This window comes from Dermacentor albipictus, chromosome 9, assembly GCF_038994185.2.
Source record: "Dermacentor albipictus isolate Rhodes 1998 colony chromosome 9, USDA_Dalb.pri_finalv2, whole genome shotgun sequence".
Taxonomy (NCBI): Eukaryota; Metazoa; Arthropoda; class Arachnida; order Ixodida; family Ixodidae; genus Dermacentor; species Dermacentor albipictus.
The window spans coordinates 64,080,858-64,105,008 of NC_091829.1; the positions used below are offsets into that span (position 1 = coordinate 64,080,858).

General features: G+C 45.9%; 1 protein-coding gene across 27 annotated transcripts in view; it reads left to right on the forward strand.

Moving 5' to 3' along the window:
• Nucleotides 1-24,151, forward strand: part of LOC135896969 (uncharacterized) — a 279,122-nt gene that overhangs the window by 249,202 nt on the left and 5,769 nt on the right. For all 27 annotated transcript variants that reach the window (XM_070526193.1, XM_070526196.1, XM_070526195.1 and 24 more), the window contains 7 exons: nucleotides 6,676-6,702; nucleotides 8,101-8,127; nucleotides 12,371-12,397; nucleotides 16,302-16,328; nucleotides 16,508-16,534; nucleotides 17,960-17,983; nucleotides 23,351-23,377. In XM_070526193.1, coding sequence (XP_070382294.1) covers nucleotides 6,676-6,702; nucleotides 8,101-8,127; nucleotides 12,371-12,397; nucleotides 16,302-16,328; nucleotides 16,508-16,534; nucleotides 17,960-17,983; nucleotides 23,351-23,377 — 186 coding nt within the window. The remainder of the gene's footprint in view (nucleotides 1-6,675; nucleotides 6,703-8,100; nucleotides 8,128-12,370; nucleotides 12,398-16,301; nucleotides 16,329-16,507; nucleotides 16,535-17,959; nucleotides 17,984-23,350; nucleotides 23,378-24,151) is intronic.

The window sequence follows — 24,151 nt, forward strand, 5'->3', positions numbered from 1 at the left end:
GACGACAGGGCGACCACAGGAGCACGAGTGCGCCAGGCGAAAACTGTACGTCACAGTGGCGGGCGTTGTACTGACGCTGCTGCGTGGTTTGCGAGTCCGTCAGTCGTGCACGGGCAAGCTGGCGTGCATGATCGGCGAGGACGATGGCGTCGCGCGCATACTCGGTTGTTGAGGTCGCAGCAGGAGGAAGTACCCTGTCAAGGGGCAAGGTCGGTTCGCGACCGTAGAGTAGATAAAATGGAGAAAATCCGGCGGTGTCGTGCCGGGAAGAATTGTAAGCAAAGGTGACGTAAGGGCAACGTCCCAGTCGTGGTGGTCCTTCGAAACGTACTTGGACAGCATGTCGCTAAGAGTACGGTTTAAGCGCTCTGTCAGGCCATTGGTTTGAGGATGGTATGAGGTAGTCAGCTTGTGTTGAATAGAGCAGGAACGCACAATGTCGGCGATAACTTTCGAGAGGAAGTTACGACCACGGTCAGTAAGCAGCTGTCGCGGGGCACCATGCACTAAGATAATATCACGCAAGAGAAAGTCCGCGACGTCAGTGGCGCAACTGGTAGGTAGAGCCCGCGTGATAGCGTATCGGGTGGCGTAATCAGTTGCGACGGCTACCCATTTGTTCTCAGAGGATGACGTGGGAAAGGGACCGAGGAGGTCTAATCCAACACGAAAAAACGGTTCCACAGGGACGGGGATCGGCTGGAGATGACCGGAAGGTAGCACCTGAGGCGTTTTTCGACGCTGGCAGGGATCACAGGCAGCAACATAGCGTCGGACGGAGCGAGCAAGACCAGGCCAATAGAAGCGGCGGCGGACGCGGTCGTACGTGCGGGTTACGCCAAGATGTCATGCAGTGGGTGCGACATGCATCTGGAAGAGCACAGTCTGTCGTAGATGTCTTGGCACGACAAGAAGAAGATCAGGGCCATCAGGGAGGAAGCTCCTTCGGTACAGAATGCCGCCCTGGAGGACATATCGGCGAACGGATGCGTCGGTAGGTGTAGAGCGCAGACGTTCGATGAGTACTCGCAGCGATAGGTCTCGGTACTGCTCATCGGCGATGTTAGCGAAGGCAGACACAGAGAAAATGCCGTCGGCGGTACTACTGTCGGCGTCGTCAGGCTCGTCTACCGGGTAGCGAGACAGGCAGTCAGCGTCCTTGTGTAGTCGGCCAGATTTGTAGGTGACAGAGAACGAATATTCTTGGAGGCGTAAGGCCCAGCGACCAAGTCTTCCTGAAGGGTCTTTCAATGAGCATAACCAACAAAGCGCGTGATGGTCTGTGATAACGGAAAAGGGTCGGCCATATAAGTGTATGGGCGGAACTTCGCAACCGCCCAAACTAGGGCCAGACACTCACGCTCAGTGATGGAATAGTTGCGCTCCGCGGGCGAGAGGAGCCTGCTGGCATAAGCGATAACACGGTCGTGGCCACGCTGGCGTTGTGCCAGTACTGCGCCAATTCCGTGACCGCTGGCATCAGTACGGACTTCGGTAGGCGCAGAAGGATCGAAATGGGCCAGAACGGGAGGCGTTGTGAGAAGATCGATGAGAAGCGAGAATGCAGAGGCCTCGTTATCGCCCCACTGGAAAGGGGCGTCTTTTTTCAAAAGCTCGGTTAGTGGTCGTGCTATGGCCGCGAAATTTTTGACGAAACGGCGAAAGTACGAGCAAAGGCCGATGAAGCTGCGCGCATCCGTGACACACTTCGGAACAGGGAAGTGCGTAACAGCATGGATCTTGCCTGGGTCCGGTTGCACTCCGTTCGCGTCAACGAGATGTCCAAGGACGGTAATCTGGCGACGGCCGAATTGGCACTTCGATGCGTTGAGTTGCAGACCGGCTCGCCGAAAAACGTCCAGGACTGCTGAGAGGCGCTCGAGGTGCGTAGCGAATGTTGGGGAGAATACTATAATGTCGTCCAAGTAGCACAGGCACGTGGACCATTTGAAGCCGTTAAGGAGGGAGTCCATCATGCGTTCAAAAGTGGCAGGAGCGTTACATAGGGCGAACGGCATCACCTTGAATTGATAAAGACCGTCGGGTGTTACAAAGGCAGTCTTCTCGCGGTCGAGATCGTCCACGGCAATCTGCCAATAGCCGGAGCGAAGGTCAATAGAGGAGAAATAGCGAGCACCGTGGAGGCAGTCAAGGGCGTCATCAATCCGAGGTAGGGGATACACGTCCTTTTTGGTAACCCTGTTAAGGTGCCGATAATCCACGCAAAAGCGCCATGAGCCATCCTTCTTTTTTACCAGCACAACCGGTGACGCCCATGGACTACATGACGGTTAAATAATGTTCTTGGCAAGCATTTTGCGAACTTCGGTGTGAATCACTTGACGCTCAGCCGGTGATACTCGATACGGGCGGCGATGAATAGGAGGGGCATCTCCGGTATTAATGCGATGTTTAACAGATGTTGTTTGGGCCAAAGGACGATCGTTAAAGTCAAAAATATCTTGGTAGGAAATCAGAACGCGGTAGAGCGCACGAGCGTGCTCGGACGGCATGTCGGGTGCAATCATTTTCTGTAAGTTGGCGATGGTACAAGTTGCCGACTGCGATGGTAGAGGAGGATCGGTGGAATTGTCGTCTACTGAAATCGATGCTACAGAGTGATCCTCGAATGAGCAAAGTTGGGCCAGAGACATCCCGCGTGGCAGCACTTGTGTCGTCAATGCAAAATTGACCACTGGCAGGCAGACGCAATTCGCCGTAATAGATAAAATAGTATGAGGTAGTGTGATCCCGTGTGTAAGGAGAACGTCTTGCATAGGAGCCGCGATGTAGTGACCATCGGGCACTGGTGGCGATGACACGAAGTCAACGTAAGTCAATGCGGAAGGTGGCAAGCGAACGAAGTCGACGGAACTGAGGCGAGGAAGGTGTTGTTCAGCGGGATCCAGAACAGGCAGGTCGAGGCGGAGAGTACTGGCGGAGCAATCGATGAGAGCAGAATGTGCGGAGAGGAAGTCGAGGCCGAGGATGATGTCGTGGGGACAGTGAGCGATGACTGTGAATAGCACGGTAGTGGAGCGATCGGCGAAGGAGACGCGGGCGGCACACATACCAATTACGGGGGCTGTTCCGCCATCGGCGACACGGACAACAGGCGTCGTGGCGGGCGTGATTATTTTCCTCAGCCGGTTACGAAGATCCGCGCTCATTACCGACAAATGCGCCCCAGTGTCTATGAGAGCTGATACAGGAACACCGTCGACTTGCACGTCAAGAAGGTTCAGATGAGTGGGCAACGTCAGGAGAGGATTTGGCGGCGTAGGGAGGAATGCAGCGTCACCTCGAGGCGCTGCATCGTCTAGTTTTCCGGCTGGGAGCGGCGTCCGAAGGGAGTCGGCGAATAGGAACGACGGGGCTGGGGAGAGCGAGATTGTCGTCGTTGGGGCGAAGGCGAACGAGAATAGGGGCGGTTCGGCGCAGGAGAATCGGTGGCGGCATTATCTGAGTGGGCAGCATAGGGACGAGAAAGGCCACCTGGGGGGCGAGAGTAGGCAGTATATGTAGACTGGTTCAGGGAACTCCAGCGACTGCGGCAGTGCCGAGAAATGTGCCCATTTCGATGGCAGTGAAAACAAATTGGCTTGTCGTCTGCAGTGCGCCATTCAGAGAGGTTGCGGAAACGTGGTGGGTAAGAAGGTGCGGGACGGGGTGGAATCGAAGATGCCGGCTGGGGATAAGGGCGATGGGCCGAGCAGATGGTGTGAATACCCATGTTGGCGAACTCCTGGCGGACAACTGCCTGGATCAGGGAAACAGTGACTGCAGGTGCATTGGAGGGGCTGGAGTCGAACGCAGCCGGATAGGCGGCCTCGATCTCACGCCGGACAATCCTGGTAACATCGCCAGTGTTGTTGGGACGAGGAGCGTCGGCACAGGAAGATGTCGCTGGGGTGTTGGGCAGACGGGCAAACTGTTGGTCGATACGTCGGCTTTTAGCGAATTCCAGGCGGCGGCACTCATTAATAACTGCATCCACCGTCGCGACGTTGTTAAATACGAGCAAGTTGAAGGCGTCATCGGCAATGCCTTTGAGGATGTGGGAGACCTTGTCGGACTCAGTCATGTGTGCGTCAACTTTGCGGCAGAGAGCCAAGACGTCCTGAATGTACGTGACGTAGGGCTCCGTTGACGTCTGCACACGACCGGAAAGCGCCTTCTGCGCAGCAAGTTGGTGACCGTAGGGGTTGCCGAACAAGTCTCGAAGCTTTTGCTTAAGCGAATCCCAACTGGTCAGCTCATCTTCGTGCGTCCGATACCAAACTCGAGGTGTGCCACCGAGGTAAAAGACGACGTTGGCGAGCATGATAGTTGGGTCCCACCGGTTATTGCGGCTGACGTGTTCGTAAAGGCTGATCGAGTCCTCGACGTCTTCCCCATCTTTTGCCGAGAATACGCCAGGATCACGGGGAGCGGAGAGGGTGATGTAGGTCGTCGAAGTGGCAGCAGGTGTCGGAGCCGGTGGAGTCGGGTTGGCGTCGCCGGGAGCCATGAAGGTAGGCTCGACGTACCGTCCACTGCGAAGCTCCGTGATGAGGTACAGGGAACGTCCACCTCCACCAAATATGTTACGTAGGAAGACACCGACGAAAAGCTATTTACAAGTATATTTACAAGGCAATACGCCGCAGTTGACCAAGAGGCAACAGCCCGCGCTAGCTTCCAAACGTCGTCTTCGTCTTCTTCTTTCTCGGCTCTTCGTCATTGAGAATACTACCCCGTAGCAACATAATCACAGGCACGAGCGACGAGTCTGATAACATGGAGTCAGCAACATGACGCAGCTTTCTCTTCTCGAAAAAAAAGAGCACTATCAGAGGGCCGGAATTGTATACTTGAAGACTGTCCCAGCTCTGGAGCTCATTCTCGAAGAAAAACGTCAAACAAAAGAACGCCTGCAGCCTACGGCCGCTGCGAGCTCTCTGCGATTCTCAAGTCATGCAAGGTTTCCGCTACGCCTCGTAGCTACAAGCGCAAATTCGTAACCTTGTCAAGGTCTTGTCAGGCTTGAGCGTTTTGCATGTGACGATCCGTCATAAGCGTCGGCTTTTACCATCTCTAACGACAGCCTCCGAGAAGGCTGGAGTGCGTTTTCCGTCACAAGCTCTAGTAAATGTTGTCATTGCTCACTGTTTCCCTGATGGCGCTCTTTGGCCATACCTGGCCCTTGCGCCATAAAATCCCACACATCATCATCATCACTGTTTCCCTGCTCCAGTTTCATAATATGATGAAAAAAAATGTCGCCTTGCACTGTCTCATTTTTGGCCTTGTTCACTCGTGATGGTCCCGCACGGTTACTTTACACCGCTAATAGCAAAAGACCGTTTTCGGGCATGTTCTGAACAAAGGATGAGGGCTCAGCCATAAAAGCGAACCGTCCTCGGTGAAAAAGAACTTGTCGACCGCGCAGATTTGGATGAAGCCTAACCGCATGGTCCTCCATAAAACGAAGAGGATGAGATGCACAACAGAGGTTCCTATCCTGCTCTTCACTGAGCCAAATTTGTACTAAAACTTAGATAAGTCAATACGATAAGGTAGTCATGCTTGTTTATTGTATATTCTTCCTCTGCTTCTTCTACCAATAAGTAACTTTGGTAGCCATGTGACGTACAACGCCGTCACACGCGCATTCTTCACTGGCCTTCGCCAGTGAAGGAGGCGTGACATTGCATACAACTTGCCAGACTTCGATGCGTGCGAAGCGTTTGAGACCGTGGAGCACGTACCCTTTGCCTGTCCCAAATATTGCTTTGAGCGGCAGGCCCTGACTTCCTTGTTAATGCAAATTAACAACTTGCCTTCGGGTGAAGCGAGCCATCATTTTTTCTTAAGAATTTTCCATTAATGTAGGCTAACATTGAATACTTATGAACGGGCTCTTGGAACACAAACATGGCAAGAGAAACTGCCGATCGCTCATCATGATCACTTCTCGAGAAGCTTCTTTTTCTCCTCTTCGCCTTTATATTACGGTAATAAGGTAATAATACGGTAATAAGGTAATACAACTTTGGCCGGCCTAGCGGCCGACCAAAGCTGTATTACCTGAATTCTAACTGGACTTTTTTCCATAATTAATTCTCCTGTGTCGCGCGTTGTATATCAATCAAATAAATAAAGAAGTAGCATTCATGACTTAGCCTCGAATTTCGTTTTTTCCCATTTGCTTACTCCAGTATGGTGGGAAAAAACTTGGACTTCTTGAACAGATCTGTTCTCTGCTCTGTCAAGACGACAAAGGCACAAAGGCACATCCACCTAGTGCAGTCGATAAAACATTAATTATTCAATACTAGTTAATTGCGCTGCTGACAGCGATAATTGTCATCTCAGTTTGTATCTACATGGCCACATAATTTATTCGCGCAGGTGGTCTTCGCGTGCCTCCAAGTGGCTAAGTTTACGAAAGCAATAAAACTTAATTTTCAACACCCGGTATATAGTGAAAAGATAAGAGTTCTTGCCAACTGTAGAGTAATGTGAACAAAAAAGAAAACACTTAGAAAGACAGAACAATATATCGTTGGTTTATTAACAACTTCTTCCAATCACGTAAACAAACACAAAGAGTTCACGTTTTGAAAAAGCAGATATGCGCAAGTGCCCGTCTGCCACTAAACTTGTCCAACATCTCTTATCTTTTTTCTCCAGACTGCAGAGACTCCAAGTTCAGAAGAGGTAAGTCTCTCTCTCTCTCTCTCTCTCTCTCTCTCTCTATCTATATATATATATATATATATATATATATATACACACACACACACACACACACACAGGGTGTCTCGGCTAATTTGGACCGAAATTTAAACAAAATACGCAACAGCTCTAGAGCAATCGCACCGACTCCACAGCCCCATAGTGGCCGTAGTCGTATGTACTTACGGCCAGTATTTTTTCCATCAAGAAGTATTACCTGAATAATTTTATTGAGCCAACTTTTTCGTCATTGCTTGAATTGCAAACATATCAAATACAAAGTGGTCAGCTTTGTTTTGTTGGTTTTTCCTAGAACAAACAAAAGCGCGTGAAACATCGAAAATACGAAATGGATACGCTCTCAACACGCCGCTACTCCAGCGCCCCCAAGCGAACAGCCACGGATACACGGCTTTACTAGCGGCGGCAACTCGACGGAGGGCTTCACGCTATGTGATGGTCGCTGCATCAAGAGAACACGCCGCTGACGCATTGATAAGCGTTGCGGAGCATTGTATGATGCGGCGATAAGAGAATGCAGCTGCATATATTTCAATGGTTAAAATTATGGGGTTTTACGAGCCAAAACCTCTTTCTGATTATGAGGTACGCCGTAGTGGAGCACTCCGGAAATTTCGGCCACCTGGGGTTCTTTAAAGTGCACCTAAATCGAAGTATACGGGTGTTTTCGCATTTCGCACCCCATCGAAATGCGGCCGCCATGGCCAGGATTCGATCCCGCGACCTCGTGCTCAGCAGTCCAACACCATAGCCACTGAGCAACCACGGCGGGTATATATATATATATATGGTTGTTTGTAGGCGTTTGACTAGCGGCTTGCCGGGTGCGCGTCTAATTCGTATTCCGCGTATTTCGCGGGCTTTTGTTTTTTCTTCGAAAAAAGACAACCAGAGCCACTTCAGCACGAAATAAATGCTTGATTCGGAGGTTATTCAAGGTGCCCTACAACTTTGTAACTGATATGTTTGCGATTCAAGCAATAATTAAAAAGTTCACTAATGAAAACTAATTAACGAAGTAGAAACTTCACGAGAAATATACACACATATGCATACACATACACAAGTACATACGACTACGGCTGCTATGCAGGCGGTACAATATCACTACAGCTCTTGGGTATTTTTAATATCTTGGTCCAAGTTAGCTGGCACTGCCTGTATAATTGAAAGGCAAGAGTTCCTGGCAACTCTACAATTATTTGAAGGAAACCATGAATAACTATTCAACAAAATGTCATTGAATTTTCCCTTATTTTGATTCAGCCAATTAAAGAAGCATAGAGCGTTGGCGTTGGCGTTTTGAAAAATTGCCTCCCTGTCACTGAAACTGTCCCACTTTTTTCACCTTTTCCCCAGCCTACAGAGACGCCAAGTTCAGGAGAGGTAAGTCTTCATAAATTCATAGATGTATTTACGTACTGCATCTGTCTTGTAACGTATAAAAGGACAGGTAAATTATGCTAATTCAGATTACCGCCGCAACGAATGTCATGTTTCAACAGTTTTGCAGGTGGGTTAGGTGGCGGTGCATTCTTAATGGCAGTGTTACAGTAGGCACAAAACCTGGAGGGAAAGTATGCTAATTTACATTACAGCCGTAACGACTGTCATGTTTCAACAGTTTTGCATGTGGGCTGAGTGCTGATGCGTTTTTAATGTCAGTGTTGCAGTACGTACAAAACCTCGGGGAAAAAATATGTAAAGAATAAAACAGAGTGCCGATGGTAAACAGTTCGTCCTATCCCTGCTAACAGTTACGATTGCGGTATAAAACTTGTCAAAATGAACTGTCAAGCAAATGAAAGAGCGCGTATGTCGTGTACCGTCCCATGGCTGGGATACTCTATAACATTTGATTTTGCTTCAATTATACCAAGACAACTGGAGCTATAAACCTATCACCTCAGGCATATTAGATACAAACTACATAGTTCAGTAAGTTCACTTATAAACATATTGGGCGCCCAAGCTACGTTTAGCCAATAGTTAAAATTTCGCTTGCCTAATGCAACAAAAGCTCAGTGAATGCATGCTGACGGCAACATTTTACAGAAATCTATATTAACCTCGATTTTCCGTATTACTTCATAAATACACAGGCACAATTACCGTATTGAAAAATTTACTTCTACGGGCAAAACCTCCTCTGAAATTTGTCGTTCTTCTGTTTCAGCATTACTCGAGTTGCTGCATACAGAAAATGACCTTTATCGCATCTAAAGTCACATAGCCCGCCGTCTGCAAAAGAAATGTCTGTCTAATCAAGGTACCTTTTATGAACCACCTGGGCTTTTTAACTAAGTCTACTGCCGCTGAAAACGCAGCACGGCAGCGACTAGTATGGGTTTCATATACCAGCTTGTCGCCAGCACGAACCTCCGTGGCCATCGCTTGCAGCAGCACAAACGAATCCGATTGCTGACGAGAATTTCGCGGCCAATATCTGCGCTCCGGTCCTATAATGGCGGATGCGAATATATAGACGCTCGATGCGCATTTCCGCCGTCGCTGTTGGCGTCGTCATGCTGTCCAGCTTTCAACGACGAATGCGCAATGCAACCTCGGAAGAATAGGCTTCGAGAGACGCGCATTGCGTTTGTCTTCAAAAGTGACAAAGCCTAATAGACAAGCCGTAACGCTCCGCAAAATCGGTTCTTGCATGCCCATGGCAGCGTTCTGAAAGTAGGGAGGGGGGGGGGAGGCTTAGGAGGTGGAGTGTGGCATTCTGTGTGTTTCCACCCATCAAACATGCTCATTTAGTCTGCTGCTGAAGCGCAGATTGGCCGGTGGCACCTGTCTCCTTGTAACGCGTATCGCAGCTCAGCCAATCAGATCTTCATCAGCAGACGAAATGTGCATGTCCACTGGATGGACACTTACAGAATACCCGCCCTTGTTTCCAGTGCTGGCAAGTGCGTTCTGCGCGCTAAAAGAAGTGTTCCGGATCACCAGCCGTTTGCCTATCATACCTTGGGGAACGTGAGGCTAAATTTACGCCATGCTCGCTTTGAAGACTGAGCAGTGCCAACGGTGATGAGAAGCGCTGGCAGGCACCTCGTCGCACCAGAATTGAAATGTGCCCACAGCGCTACGGTAGCCCCGTCATGTCTTCCAGTGCTTCGCTTTTGGGCGAGACTGAAATTTCTTTCTCACCCGTACATCTTGCAAAACGCGTATCACAAATGCCTCTGCCGGTAAATAAACAACAAACCGTTCGCAGCCCTATGTCTAAAAATTTTGTTAGAAGATTTTGATTCTCCTTTGAGATGTAGTATAACGGCTTTTCAATCACGGTGACACATTTGTACCCTAAGTAAGTTCATTTCAAAAATTTCTGCAAGGTCCTTGTGCTAGTGTTATGGCTGAAACAAAAAGCCTCTCCATCATGCAGAGCACCTGTTCAACCGGCTTTCTCAGCCTTCGTGCCGAGATGCCTCTGTCCAGCGCTTCATGAAAAGGGTCTCTCAAGCAGTTTTAGTCATGCCTAAGATCACTCCGTGTACACAGAGGGTGTACCTCTGAAGGAATGTTTTCGCACAAGAAATTTGTGGCAGCGCGCAATAATAAAATATGTACAGGGTTACCAGTTGCCCTGCTTTCAAGTCGCAGGGTTCTCCCCCAGCGTTTGCACCTTCCGGCCATCGCCGTGTCAAGGGTTCTTGGGCGTAACGACATGGAGTGACGCCGGTGTAGGATTGTTGATGTTGATCTGAACTGTGTGTATTCCCGCCTAGCTTTCCTATGCATTTTTTTTTCTGGTTAAACCTGGGGTACAGGTAGCGAACCTTCTTGACAAACATAGCGCTGAGGCACAAAGCGCAGCCTTTGCCGGCTTCCGATACATGAAGCGCTTAAGAGATGGACGCCACTGGGCCTTCGTGGTGCTGCTGCGAGTGTGCGTGAAATGTACAAATCACGTAGCAGCTGTTAGCGGTATTATTTCCGTTTGATAATGGTCCAATGTATAGCATGTAGGTCTACGACTGCCGCCATGCTACGCTCGTAACATTCTTTTGGAGTTGTCAGATGAAAAAGCAAGCACTCACACATAAAGGCTAGAGCTACCGCTGACTGGTGAAAGTGTCGAAATGGCCTATTACATGCTTAGTCTGCTCTATAATTAAAAAGCAACAACCACGAAACAAAACTGAAAAGAGAAAAGACACAGTCGGCTGCCGCGTTCTGGTAAGGCCCGGCATTGCTGTCACGGTGGTAAGGGGAACGCCCCCCGTAACACTGAGTGCGAGATAGCGCCACAAATAACCACCTCTCAATGCATGCTTAGTGCATTCTTCGATAGCAACCGAGGTTGGTTCCCATCACTGCTGTCACTCCTACGTCTTGAAAGCTAACCCCGGTATTAATGAACGCAACTTAAGTTGAAGCACACACTTGACCTAATTTAAATGACGCCTGTTGTGAACACGCGGGAGGAAACGCAATGAGGTCCCTGGGTGCGTCACCGCCTGGCATCATTCAGGTCAAGTCAAGCATGAGCCTCAACTTAGGTTCTTGAATACGGCGGTAAGCATGTCAAATCCATCCCCCATAACAGGCCAGTAAACTAACGTTGCTTCAGTACTTCCAAGGGTTTAAAATAAGTTTCGGTGCTTCCGCGGGAACATTGCTTAACCGCTTCTGAAGGTAAAGCGAAGTATTTGTGTCGTTGATTAGTTGTTTCTGAAAATTTCTACAAATACCTTGTGCTACTGTTGCGAGTGAAACGCAACAGCGTTCCATCAGGGTGCGAATTCATTCGGTTCTGTCAGCAATCGCTTCTAATGAGCATTCTCGTGTCGCGATTCGCAAACACGCACTTGTAAAAGTGTAAACACATATTTTTATTCCAATTGACACATTCGTCTGCCACCACGGCGTGCCATCCATGCGGCATTCCGAACCGAGCTCGTCGTTTCTAGAGTGCTTTTCGTAGAAGCTGTGCGAATCCGGTAAGGGCAGGAATTCTTGCTTCTCCTGCTGCATCAGTGCTGGTAAACTTGTTGCTCGGCTTCACACTTTTGACCTACGCCGCTTCGCGTTCTTTTAACGCGACAGCATTAAGGAGCTCGTGTCGCAGAAAAGCCGGTGTCGTCGGTGTCGGCGTCGGTGGCGTTGGCCGTGAGCGATAAATCCCAGCAGGCACTTTTTCTGTCCTCACGGCTTGTTTCCGACTCTCCGCTCATTATGCAATGCTAGCGTTCCCGATCCTAGCAGCCCCCTCTTTAATGCCTTACCCCCGTATTCAAAGATGCATCTTTATTTGAAGCCCATGCTTGACTTCATATAAACGACACCTGCTGTGAGCGCGCCCAAGACGCTCATTGCGTTTCCTTCGGTGCGTTCACGACAGAAGTCATTTAAATCAAATCAAGCCGAGGCTTCATGCTAAGTTGCATTTCTGAATGCGGGGTTAGTGTCAGGAGTGTCAAGGAAGAAAAAGTGTGCGCGAAGTGTGAGAAGCAGGTCACACACACACCCCCGCATGCACCATTTTTTGCGCCAGCCATTTTCGGGAAGTTGAGTGTACGTGTTGCGCTGGTAGGTATCTTTATGTAACGTATCAGCGCAGCGTGACGACTTGGGCAGTCTCTTATCAAAGATGGTTCTTTTGCCAATTTTTTTACAGGTAACTGCAACCACAGGCCCTGGCATAGTGAGTGTCTTCATGCTGCTTCTTCATTTATTTCTTGGAATTTCGACTGTTGATCAACTGTTCATTGCAGAGCGCTCATATATTACAGAATGTCGTGTTTACTTAGCGTAAAATAAATTTAATTCATTGTGACAACACCATCATGTAAAAAAAACCTTTTACGGCTTGCCGAAAACAGTTGGAATCACTGGGTTAAATGTTAATAAAGATCATATTAGAACGGTCGCTACCCGATTACTCTGCGATCGTGCCCTAAGTTTAATGCTCTTCTGGAATGACCCTAGGCGGGCGGCAAATTACAGATTAATCGTATCCCTGAATCCCCAGGATGTATTACGAGGCTACACGCAGTCAAAAAGCTTTCCGTATCCGTAATACATTGTCACTGCACTTTTATACATCAAGGACACGTGTGTTGCTTGACAAGGAAGGCCAGATAGATTGTTCGGACATTAATGAAGACAGGAGACGAGGGTTCTCTGCATAAAGCCTGCCACACCGACATATCTCATTCGGGAGAACACAGCGAAAATTACCGCCGAAACCATCAGGTTGAACAGAAAGAATACGAGGAATCTAGAGGCATTATTATTGGTTAGCCACAACCATACGGAATGCTAGACAGGTAAGTGAAGACCATGAAGTCGATAAAAAAAAAACCCGTCCCACGTGATATGGAGGATATGGATTCAGCTTGCAGTTGCGCCAGAGGTCTTTCGTTTCGTGCACTTTCAATTGGCTGGACGTTATTTCTTATACACTCCAAATAAATATTACCATCAGTTTATCCTATCATGTTTCTAGCTTCACTCTTTGTTTCTCAATTGGTTTCAACTATTTCACTCTTTTAATAAAACGAGCCACAGAATTTGGATAATTGTTTATTATCTTGAAGAACCAGCACTGATTGGCTCGGGCGCAGAACGTCATTTAATTCATGCGCGCAATGTGTATTTTTCCGCGACCTGAATAGCAGGTTGTGGACATCATTGATTTTCACACCAGCCCTCAGTACTTTTTTAAGTGCTGCGAGCTTCAAAATTCAATTTTATGCCTAAATGTCGCACTTGGATATACCAAAGCTAACGTCGCGATGTACATATAGACAAAGTATACAGCCACTTACCCATATTTGATATGATAAAGAGAGATGCAGAGGCACCGGAATGTCCTTGGCTGGCTAGTGTTCATGCGACATGCCGAAATTTCGCGTCATCTCACGCAAATTGAAAGGTATTTCACGAGTGTTATTTATACATCTCTTACGATACGACGAGCTGTATCCCATTTTGCAGCAATTTTCTCGAAAGCTGACCCCGAGATCAATAAATCAGTTCTGTAAATTTTCGCATGCATTCAATTTTATATGCTGCACCAATATTGTGTCTGTGTTATGTACGAATGGGATTGAAGACAACCTGCATTATTAGGTACACGAGTTCTCATGATGGCACATTTTATTTTATTTTTTATTTTTATTTTATTTGTACATACTGCAGCCCCATAGGAGGGCTATTGCAGGAGTGGGCAAAAACAGTGTTGAACAAAAATAAAGTGAAATCAACATTGACTCTTACAACATCTTTACAATCATTTACAAAAATTTTACAAATTGTTTTCAACGATTCAAAAAAAGCAACGACACATCAATACGCACACATAAAGTATAAACTAAACCTGATTTAAATAGTTACATATACTGGTTTTTATAGACAGCAATTTCAAATTCGCTTATCGGGAGTGAACGAACGCAGCCAGGCAAGGAATTCCATACTTCTATTGTGCGGGGAAAGAAGCTGTACTTGAAGGTATTTGTACGGGCATAGAGAGGGTTAAGATTAAGCTCGTGGAAATTACGCGTGCAAGAAGGCTTGGTGAAAGATATGCAAGCTGTGTTTGAAGTGTGGTATGACTTGTTAATTATGTTGTGCAAAAATTTTAATGATTCCACATCACGACGTACTGAAAGTAATGTTAGATTCAGCGTTGGGAGGGCGGACGACGGTGAAAAATAGCGGTCATACCGATGTAAAATGAAACGGACGGCTTTTTTTTGAACTGCTTCTAGTTTGAATATGTTGTTTTGGTTATGTGGTGACCAGACTGTTGCGGCATAATCGATAATGGGGCGAACAAGACATTAGAAGTTTTGTTGCTTTCGGAGCCTTTTGCATAGTACGACGTAGGTATCCAAGCTGTTTTAGGGCCTTTGAACATGTTTGGTCAATGTGTGTAGTCCATGAGAGATTGTGAGTAAATGTTACGCCAAGGTATTTGTATTGTCGAACTCTGGTTAAAGGAGACCCATTCAATGAATATGTCGCAATTACAGATGCTGCTCTTTTCGTGAAGGACAAAACAACCGTTTTTTTAATTAATGTTCATTTTCCATTTTTCACACCAAGCACTGAAAGAGATAAAGGAATCGTTTAATCGCTGAAAACTATTCGGGGAATCAATCACGTCGTATAAGACGCAATCGTCAGCATAAAGACGAATATTAGAGGAAACATGTTTTGGGAGGTCATTGACATAAATTCAAAACAATAAAGGACCCAGGACGGATCCTTGAGGAACCCCGGAGCCTACTTCAAGTATGGATGACCTTGCAGAACTAAAGTCGACGTATTGGGACCGGTTAGAAAGGAAACTAGCGATCCAATTGACTAGGTGGGAATTTTTTAGTATTGCATTTAATTTTTGCAAGAGGTGAGAATGAAGTAATGAATCGAAAGCTTTAGAAAAATCAATGAAGATAGCATCAATCTGTTTACCGAGATCCAACTGATAAGCGATGTCATGGGTGAAGTCGGTTAACGGCGTGATAGTACTGAAACCACGTCTAAAGCCGTGCTGAACATTAGTTAGAATGGTGTTGAACTCCAGAAAATCTATTATGTGTTTGTAAATAATATGTTCCAGCATTTTCTCTTCTTCTCTGCTGCGTTGTTTTGCCAATTTTTGTACTCCAACGGGCGCGGTGGCTGTGAAAGTAGCTCGCCGAGAAGCCCACGTTGTCACGTCAGAGCGTTCAGGCTTCTGACTGTTTGAATCGTTTCTTTTTTTTTTCTGGTTAAGCCATTCAAACCACTGAGGCCCTCTCCCCCTTCCCTCACCGCTCCTTGGTAAAATGCCTGCGGGCCCTTGAGGTGGACTAAATAATATGAAAAACGGAATCCTCTTGTCGGTGGCGGCTGTGCGTGTCATGTTTCTTCGCTGCTAAATATTATCGTACCTTCCTGACCATGGTCTCAAGCTGTACATTTCTTCAGCGGGAAATACTAAGTTCAGTGACATATACTTAAAAGCATGTTTGTTACTACTTGCACTGTTCCTACAGCATTTGATGGCCGTAGTTCGTACGTTAGCCAAGTTAGTTTCAGAAACTAAATTTAAAAAAGCTATAATACGTCGCAAATGCAAGCTCAAGAAGTTAAGTGTCGTGTGTGACGTGGAAGTTTGTCTGTACAGATTCAATTTCATACACAGCTAAAAACTGTGTGCAGCCCATACATTAGTTTAACTGGCGTTGCTTCATTGTCCTCAGCCTGTCGCCGTATAAAGACTTTTGCCATTAAAAATGGAATGTGTGTTCTTTTTATTTTGTACAGTAGGTGTCTGAAATCATAGGTTCTCGCACTAATTGTGCTGACTGGTTGTGTTCCAGTTTTTAATCCTTGGAGTTCGCTTCGGAGAAAACGTAGACGCTCTGACAAAGCGTTTCGTTTCTTGTGTGTGACTGGGGAAGCAATTACTGCTGAGTTGCCTTCCTTGTGGTGTTCCAAGTGGTATTCCGACAGTATCTTAAATGTGTTTCAACGATGCTTTAAAATGCGGGTTGTGCCAGCATTTTACGGAACACGATTCTTCTCCGAAACATTCATTTCTTTTTTCTCTGTTACAGACACCTGTGACCCCTGCCTCAGGCATGGTGAGTGACTTTCGCCGTGTTTTGTTTTTCACCTTACAGAGAAAAACTTATTTTTCTTTGTGTTGTCTTAATTACCTGTTGGTTATCGCTACGAAAAACGATTCCCTGCGTGTGCATGTGAAGACGCCGGCCAGGCCTAGTTCTTGTCGTATTACAACGCTTTATTTTTTTTCTTACAGCCATCAGAAACGCCAGCTACCGAGACGGTAAGCCTTCAAGGATGCCATCTCATTCAGAGAAGGAGGTGGATAAACAACACACGGCCTAAATAATTTTGCATCGATTTTAATCATGTCTTTTCGACTAGCAGAAAACTGCCTTGTTTTCTAAGTGCAATTTTAGCGAAGCTAATTACTTATTCGACCACATATACTGTGAAGTGAACAAGCACATATTTCTATTCTTGTTTGACTGAGATGGCGTTAGCATTCTTATTGCAACTTTCTTTTTTCGTCCCGTTATGATATGCGTGCTTGTTTGTGCGCTCTTTCGGAGTTCCTTTCTTCTTCTTTCTCAACTACTGACCTCGACATAATCAGCTCTCACTAACATGCAGGTAGTCCGGGCCCCACCAATTTATGCAGTAGCACGGCTCTGGACAAATTGTTAATGCGTGATAACGTTTTCAGACTATTTTTATTACGCTACACTTTAAACTGTGCATGACTTAGATTGAGCTACGTAGAGTGGAAATTTAAATGACTTCAGATTGGCGTAATTCCAGCCAGTTTACACTAGTGTTTTCCAACACTGCCATTCAACATAATGTTCCACTGATGCTAGCCGATGATAATCCCTATGAGTTATACAGACGCGCCTTTTAGCATTGCAGTACATAAGCCAAACGTATAGAGTTTCGCTACTCTCATATTGGTAACTCCAAATTCCTAATTATCATTGGAAACATACCGCAAAGTCCATGGTTAGTCTCTCTAATATACTGGAGCGAATCTGTACTAGTGAGTAGCCGAGTAAACCGGTTAATAAATATTACTAGCTATAATAAGTTTCTTACTCAACCTTTCTTCATATTTTTCATACGAATGTACTTTACATAGCCTTACGCAATAGTGAACGAGTCATGATTTTTCTTTATATGGATTGGTTTTTCGTATCATATCAATCAGGACACTTCTTGTATGCTTCCGATTTGACATCATTACAGGTGAGCGCCCTTAAAAGTAAACCAGAAAAACATCACGACCTCTTCCCCTTCCGTATTTCCCTTTCATTTCTCGATCCCAGAGCATAAACTTTTAATATGTGAGCATTGGTTGCATTACAGTTTGTTCAGGTCGATCGACAAGCACAAGCGAACATCAAATCAAGCAATGCAACTGTATAATTAAAACGTATGACCATGATGTATACATACTACCTTTCTGTAAAAGTGTGGCGCATCAAAATCCTTGATGCTTCTCCAAGGAACACTAATAACCCTGCCAGAACGAGTTATTATTTTTTAGTTAACAAACATGCATAGTGATGTTTGCATGTAAGTTGTGAGCACTAAACGTGAAAGCTTAATCCGGCAAGCCTTAAGAACAGTGCGCAACAATCAGTTTAACGAAGAAAAAACCTACCCCCAAGCCTCCTCCACTGACTCATGTCAATTTCGTACTTCCACACAGCCACCAGAGACAAGCCCCGAAGAGGTAAGCTACCAAACATTCACGCTGCATCTTTCCTCGTACACTCCCCACTACAACACATTTTGTTTCCTCTCTCTATACAACAGTTACGAACACCGATTTTCAAGAGATGTGTCTAACCTTGCGGAGTACGTTTTCCTTGCTCTAACTTGTACGTGTAGATGCCACTTCCACAAGGGTGCAGGTGAAATGTCAACGTAGCTTCACTTCCAGCCAGCGACACAACACGACTCATTTGAATAGCTCGTACTTGCTACACGGCAAACACAGACCACAGCAGGTGTAGTTGCATAAGCTCGTGACTGACTCTGTCATTGTTCCTATCAAGAAAGGCCCGGATACCGTCCGAGAAAAATCCGAGGATGGCATTCCTTTCTTTTTAGATTTATTAGCTCCCAACACCTACAACGTTCAATAATAATCACATAAACAATTTTGTAACAATCGCTACTCGGAAGGCACGTTTAGAGCGCTGGTCAGCCGCCTCTACTGTTTGATGGTAACTAGACTAATTGAGGTAATTTTTAGTTTACTACACTCGATGAGCCTACATTAAACGTAGATCTGTGTTTAAAACATAAATTGCGGGGTTCACCATCCCTTGACTGCACAGCGGGTGATGAGGAACGTTTGTAGTCCAGGGCTCCTGGTGAGTTTTGACCATGTCTAGTTCACAAATTTTCACCTGAATCTAAGTTCACGACTGCTATTGCATTACAAATGCAATAGCATTCGTTAAGCAAGATGTTGGTGGTGGTTGGAATGAGAAGGTAATTAGATTTCACTCGGACGAGTTTTTCTTCAGCTTTCTCTTGTAGCAGAGACACATACATTCCTACATGAGACAGCTCGCTGCCACCTCGCGATGTTTGATTTTACAAAATTCGCAGCCAGGAGAACCACCGAATCTATACCAAAAGACATATATTGCCGCAAGCAGTAAAATGCACAAAACTTCAGGATTGCACGACAATATTGTCTTAGTCTTACATCAAAACTGTTGCGCGATTGTAAAGACATACACAGTGAATTCTCGATATAACGAACATGGCCAAGATTCATTTATGAAATATTGAAAAAAAGCAGACATAAAATTCGATTTTTTGTGCAAGTATATGAGCGCGAGTCTTTATAGCATGTCCTGGGATATGAAGAATGCAGTTTTTTTAGTGACTTCATTATCAAGAAGTTTGTTCATGTAACAAGGCACTCGTGTAACAATTAGCTACTTATTACTTGGCTAGCACTGATGTCCTGTTCAGTCTATAGGTGCTACAGCAACAATATATATATATATATATATGATGCTTCACTTCGTAATTGGCATGGACGACGAAACACACCACGAGTTAACATGTCATTCCTATCCCAAAAATCACGAGCTTCTTCAGTGTCTGCCTTAATATGTGCATTCACTAAGCACCATCAAAGCAGCGTTTTTCGCTGTTGGCAGTAATGCTTGTTCTTCAGGCAATCAATCTAATTTTTGTATTATACCACTCACACCAGCAAAGTTCGCAAGCTTGGCTCATCGGTGACAAACGTTGCGTGCTATGGCTGATTTTTACAATACAGATTCCGTTTTATGCACATCTAAAAAAAGCATGCGGGGCGCCCATTGAGGCCAATTAACTTTTCTTCTCACTCAGTCTGCCTAAATAAGGTAAATGTAATTATTTCGTGCATCTTGTACAGTTAACATCAGAGAGCACAAGGTTGGGCACCGAGAGTCGTAACGGATTCGGCGCGTTATATTGTTCAGTCCGACGCTTCTACCCAGAAGCAAATGTCGACGCTCTAAAAAAAATATTCTTTTTTTAGGCGTGTTGGTGAGGCATTAGGCACTCGGTTTCCATTTTTGAGGCGTTCTGAGCGGTATCCCAACAGTGCACTTCAAGCTGCATGCCTGATATGTGCGAGAGAGAATGTGTAGTTTATATCATGCCACATTATAAATCACGACGCACATTTCATTTCATTTTATTTCCTTAAATACTCCGCGAGGGGTTATTACACAATTATTAGCAGATGTTGAACAATGTCGAGGAAGTGCCAGCCTTTACGACGATCAGTATGTCATAACAGATAGAAGCGGCGAGATCTGCGATTGTTCGCGATGTTCAACATGATGTTCGACGCCACGATGTGAAGAACAAATAAAATGAACAACTGAATGAAGCGCACGGTCGCACTCTCTAGTGCGAGCATGGCCTGCTAAAGAGGCGCTGAACCATCTTTCATGGAAATGGAGAAATGCATTTAAAGTTTAAAATGGGCTTTTTCGGGAAAATATTTTGCCGCAAAACTTACTTCAATGCGTTCAGCAGAAGCGCAGTTATGCGAAGAAACCGCGGCTGCCACTGTGCTACCGTTCCTTTCTTCAGTGCCCTGCACTGCGAAGGCCACGGCGGAGTGGGTCGTGCCCACAGCGCCCCGCCCTCGAAATGTCACCATGGCGCGCAGTTCAAATTTCATTTTGAATGTTCACGTAGACGCCACGACTTCCGATTTTCGTGCCTACGACTCGCTAAACGTAAGCCAAGCACAGATGTGCTCAGTTAGCCACAGTGCGCTTAGCCATGGGACTCGTGGCGGAACCCCGCGGCGGCCCGGTTTCTACGCTACGTAACAGACAACAGCTACCAATAGCAGCTTCGTAGGGGAATCCCCTTTCATTACGGAATAAAGCGGCCCAGAAGTGAATGAGGAGCAGGCTTCTGTTTGAAAAGCAGAGCATTTGAGAGAAAGGTGACTTCGCGCTTCACTTGCGAGCTCTACGCACCGCGTACGGCAGCAAAACTCGGCTGAGATGTTCGCAGCATCAGATATGCTACCCGCGGAATATGTCGTGCCACCAAGTCCTAGGGGCGGGTTGATATCCCCTTTAACTTTAGGAGGACACATTCCCTGCCAGAGCTGCCCGATTTATCTTCCCGATGTGATATCCGCGTTCTTGTTTTTATTCTACTTGTTGTCACACGTACGGTGCACGAGCCAGTGTAGACAAAATTTAAATACATGAGAAGTTACTAGAACCCGCCAGTTATTGTCGGAGAGAGAGAGAGAGAGAAAACAAGGGTAGGAAAGGCAGGGAGGTCAAACAGAACAGCATCCGGTTTGCTACCCTACACTGGGGGTGGGGAAAAGGGAAATAAAAAGAAGAATAGAGGGAGAGAGTAGGCACTGAGTACGTGTGGGAGGGACGCCATACACAAGGACACTATAAATGGTCTCTTAAGCCCGTGCACTTCAAGTGCTGCACTAGTGCACGAATCACTTTTCGAGCCAGTGACGGGTGTGGCCACGGTCCGAGTATCCATGGGACCTCACTGGTAAAGAGGTCAGGGCCTGTCCAATAGTTATGGGAGAAGCATGGCAGGAAAAGCTTGCCCTTATGAGTGCTTCGCGCCCGTGCTACCGCCCGTCTCGCCACTTCTCGCCGCTGACATAGCTGCATGCGGTCGAGGCTCGTGCCACACTGAGAGCCCCATCACCAGCGCCTCACGAAGTCTTGGGGCGCATGCGCAATGAAAACTATTGGAGAAAAGCCCGGCGAGTTGCCTACCATGGCGAGTCGTCTGCCAAGACTTCATGAGGTGCAGTTGGTGGCACTCCGCGGAGGGCTGCCACACGAGCTCCCGTGTTCCCGCTCGCTGTGGCCGCGACTGTACTTTACGAAAACTTGCCATGCACCCTATTGATCTCACGAAGCAACAAAGGAAGCATATTCAGTTTTATCAGGAGGAAAGCTTCGCATTAACAAAAAAACATGTCCTCATCGAGGAATTGAATTCCGCGAGCAACGTATTTCCGGGGTGGTGGCTGTAACCATCCGGCCTGACCAGTTGGTTAGCAGATTAAGGCTTGCACAGTGCCCAGTTGGAATAACGTTAGTGGGGCACGGCACTGCAGTAGTACAATAGGCACGCAACTAGAAACACGAACAAGGAAGCGCTTTTAACAACTGGTATTTTTCAGAATAATAGCAGATCGAAGAGAGAGAGAGAGGCCAGAAATAATCGACAAAAGCTCAACGCGAGGGGACACTGAATAGGGTTCACAATATTTCAACGTGCGCCTTTATGAGTGGCAGCGTAGTAGAAGACTACGTAATAATTTTGACTACTTGAGATTTTCGAACGTATAAAATTTATGTGTGCGTTCAAAAAAATTCGGGCAGCAATAATTGATCCAGAGCCCTGCACTACACTGTCACTAAATAGCCACTGTGCATTTCCGGGACGACAAACTTCACAATTATGTTGGCACGGTCACGTGTTTTATTATTAATTCTTTTTTGAGAGGGAGTGCTTGTTGTTACGATGGGCAAAAGCTTGGTCGCCTATATCGAGCCGGAATAGGCAGGCGAGATACCAATTTAAACAAATTGCTTACAATTTGGTGACTAAGCAGTGAGATCTAAAAGCTTTTCTTTAACATTAATACTATGCGTTGTATAGATTGCCTAGACACAAAAGGAAAATCTTAGCTATCCGGTGTGGACATGGTGGGCTCACTAGTAGCGATAAATCTGCCAAATAGCACCGACAGATCCCTGTGCTGACACATCACTTATAGCGTTGAACGCAAAATGTCCCGGCGAATAACACCAAGTTTTCGACGCAAAAGGAATTATTTTTTTACTCTGTATGCACCCGTCACAGTGAATACATAAGCAGAGGCATAAAGTGTGAGAGAACTACATCAAAACACGTGCTCCGAAGACCCTCTCCAGCGCCAGAAATCAAAACCTGTCGTTCAAAAAATGCAAGTAGCGAATACTAGCTCATTCTGTATAAATTCAAGTATTAGGCTCGAAAGAATAGGCGCAGGAAGCTTCTATTCCAAATTATTACGGGTGAAATGGACGGTGCCTGCTGTTCAGACTTGTCTTCGGACAAATACATGCGGTCAGCTGTCTCGGAAAGCTCGCAACAGTCAGATTCGGGAGACTTCAGTGATAAGTGCCACAAAAATTCTAGAGCCATCATCGAGGTGTACGCAAAAGGCACGCAGCATAAATTCAGACAGCTCAAGAAAGTAGTCGGGTGGTGGACTTTACAACATGCTATGTTTGTCGTTCATCTGCTTCATTCTGTTGTGATTTTCCGCATCACAATTATCTTAATTTGATTAGTTGACTGCTTACAATTGATTTCTTTTGAATAACTTTGTTACGCCTAAAAATCGGTAAATATATATGCCAGCATAAATTTACCCTACATTTCTTATATTATGGTAGAATGCTAGCAAATCAAAATTTCCCTATGACATATCACGACCGTTGCAATTGACATGTCCAGATTTGTTAAAACACGCGGTGTTCTCTTGCATTGTGTTTTAACGACTGCTTCTCAATTACTTCCACAGAGGAGCTCAGTTTCAACGACGATGATGGTGAGAAAGAAACCTTGCTGGTTAAACTTGTTGTAAACGTGCTCGCTCTGGCTGGCAATCAAAATTACAGCTTCGCCTAGTCACTATAATATGGCTTTGCAAGCTCCAGCTCATCTGAAGCGACAGCTATTTCAAGAATGCTTCCGGCACCCCTTTTAATTTTCGCGATTACTTTTGTTCTGTTGTTGCTGTGCAACGTTACTGTGCCACTCATTAGTAGCACAACGTTAGAGAGCAAGCGGTAATCTTTGCATATAGTTGCTCCATTTCAAGTTGACCATTTTCGTCAGTTTTTGGTACCTATTATATAGTATTTCTGGCGCCATTTCAGTTGTTTATGCACTTCATATATAACGACATGCACAAACAAAAAAGTGTTTTCCTTTTTGATATGCATTCTCATCGTTTACAAAAATTATCTTTAGTGTTGGAGCCAGAACTTTGCGCAGAAGTTAAGATAGAAAAGCTGTCAACTCTTGCAAAAGTTGTTGTAGGCATACTGTCATATTATTGACTTTGGCTTCCTTGATTTTATTTTCAGTTTATGTAAAATTTTAAGTATGCTGCGCGATATTTTGCAACTGAGCCGTCCTTTATTTCAAAGCGAGCCTTAGTCATAAGGTATTGTTCTGTAGCGGCTATAAAGTAATCTGAAGATCTCATTGTTCTTATAATAACGATAACAACATTTTGGCAACAACGAGGGCTGCATCAGTGGGCCTCCACTCCACGTGGTCCGCTTTGTTTATCATTCATAAACTATCAAGAAACCAA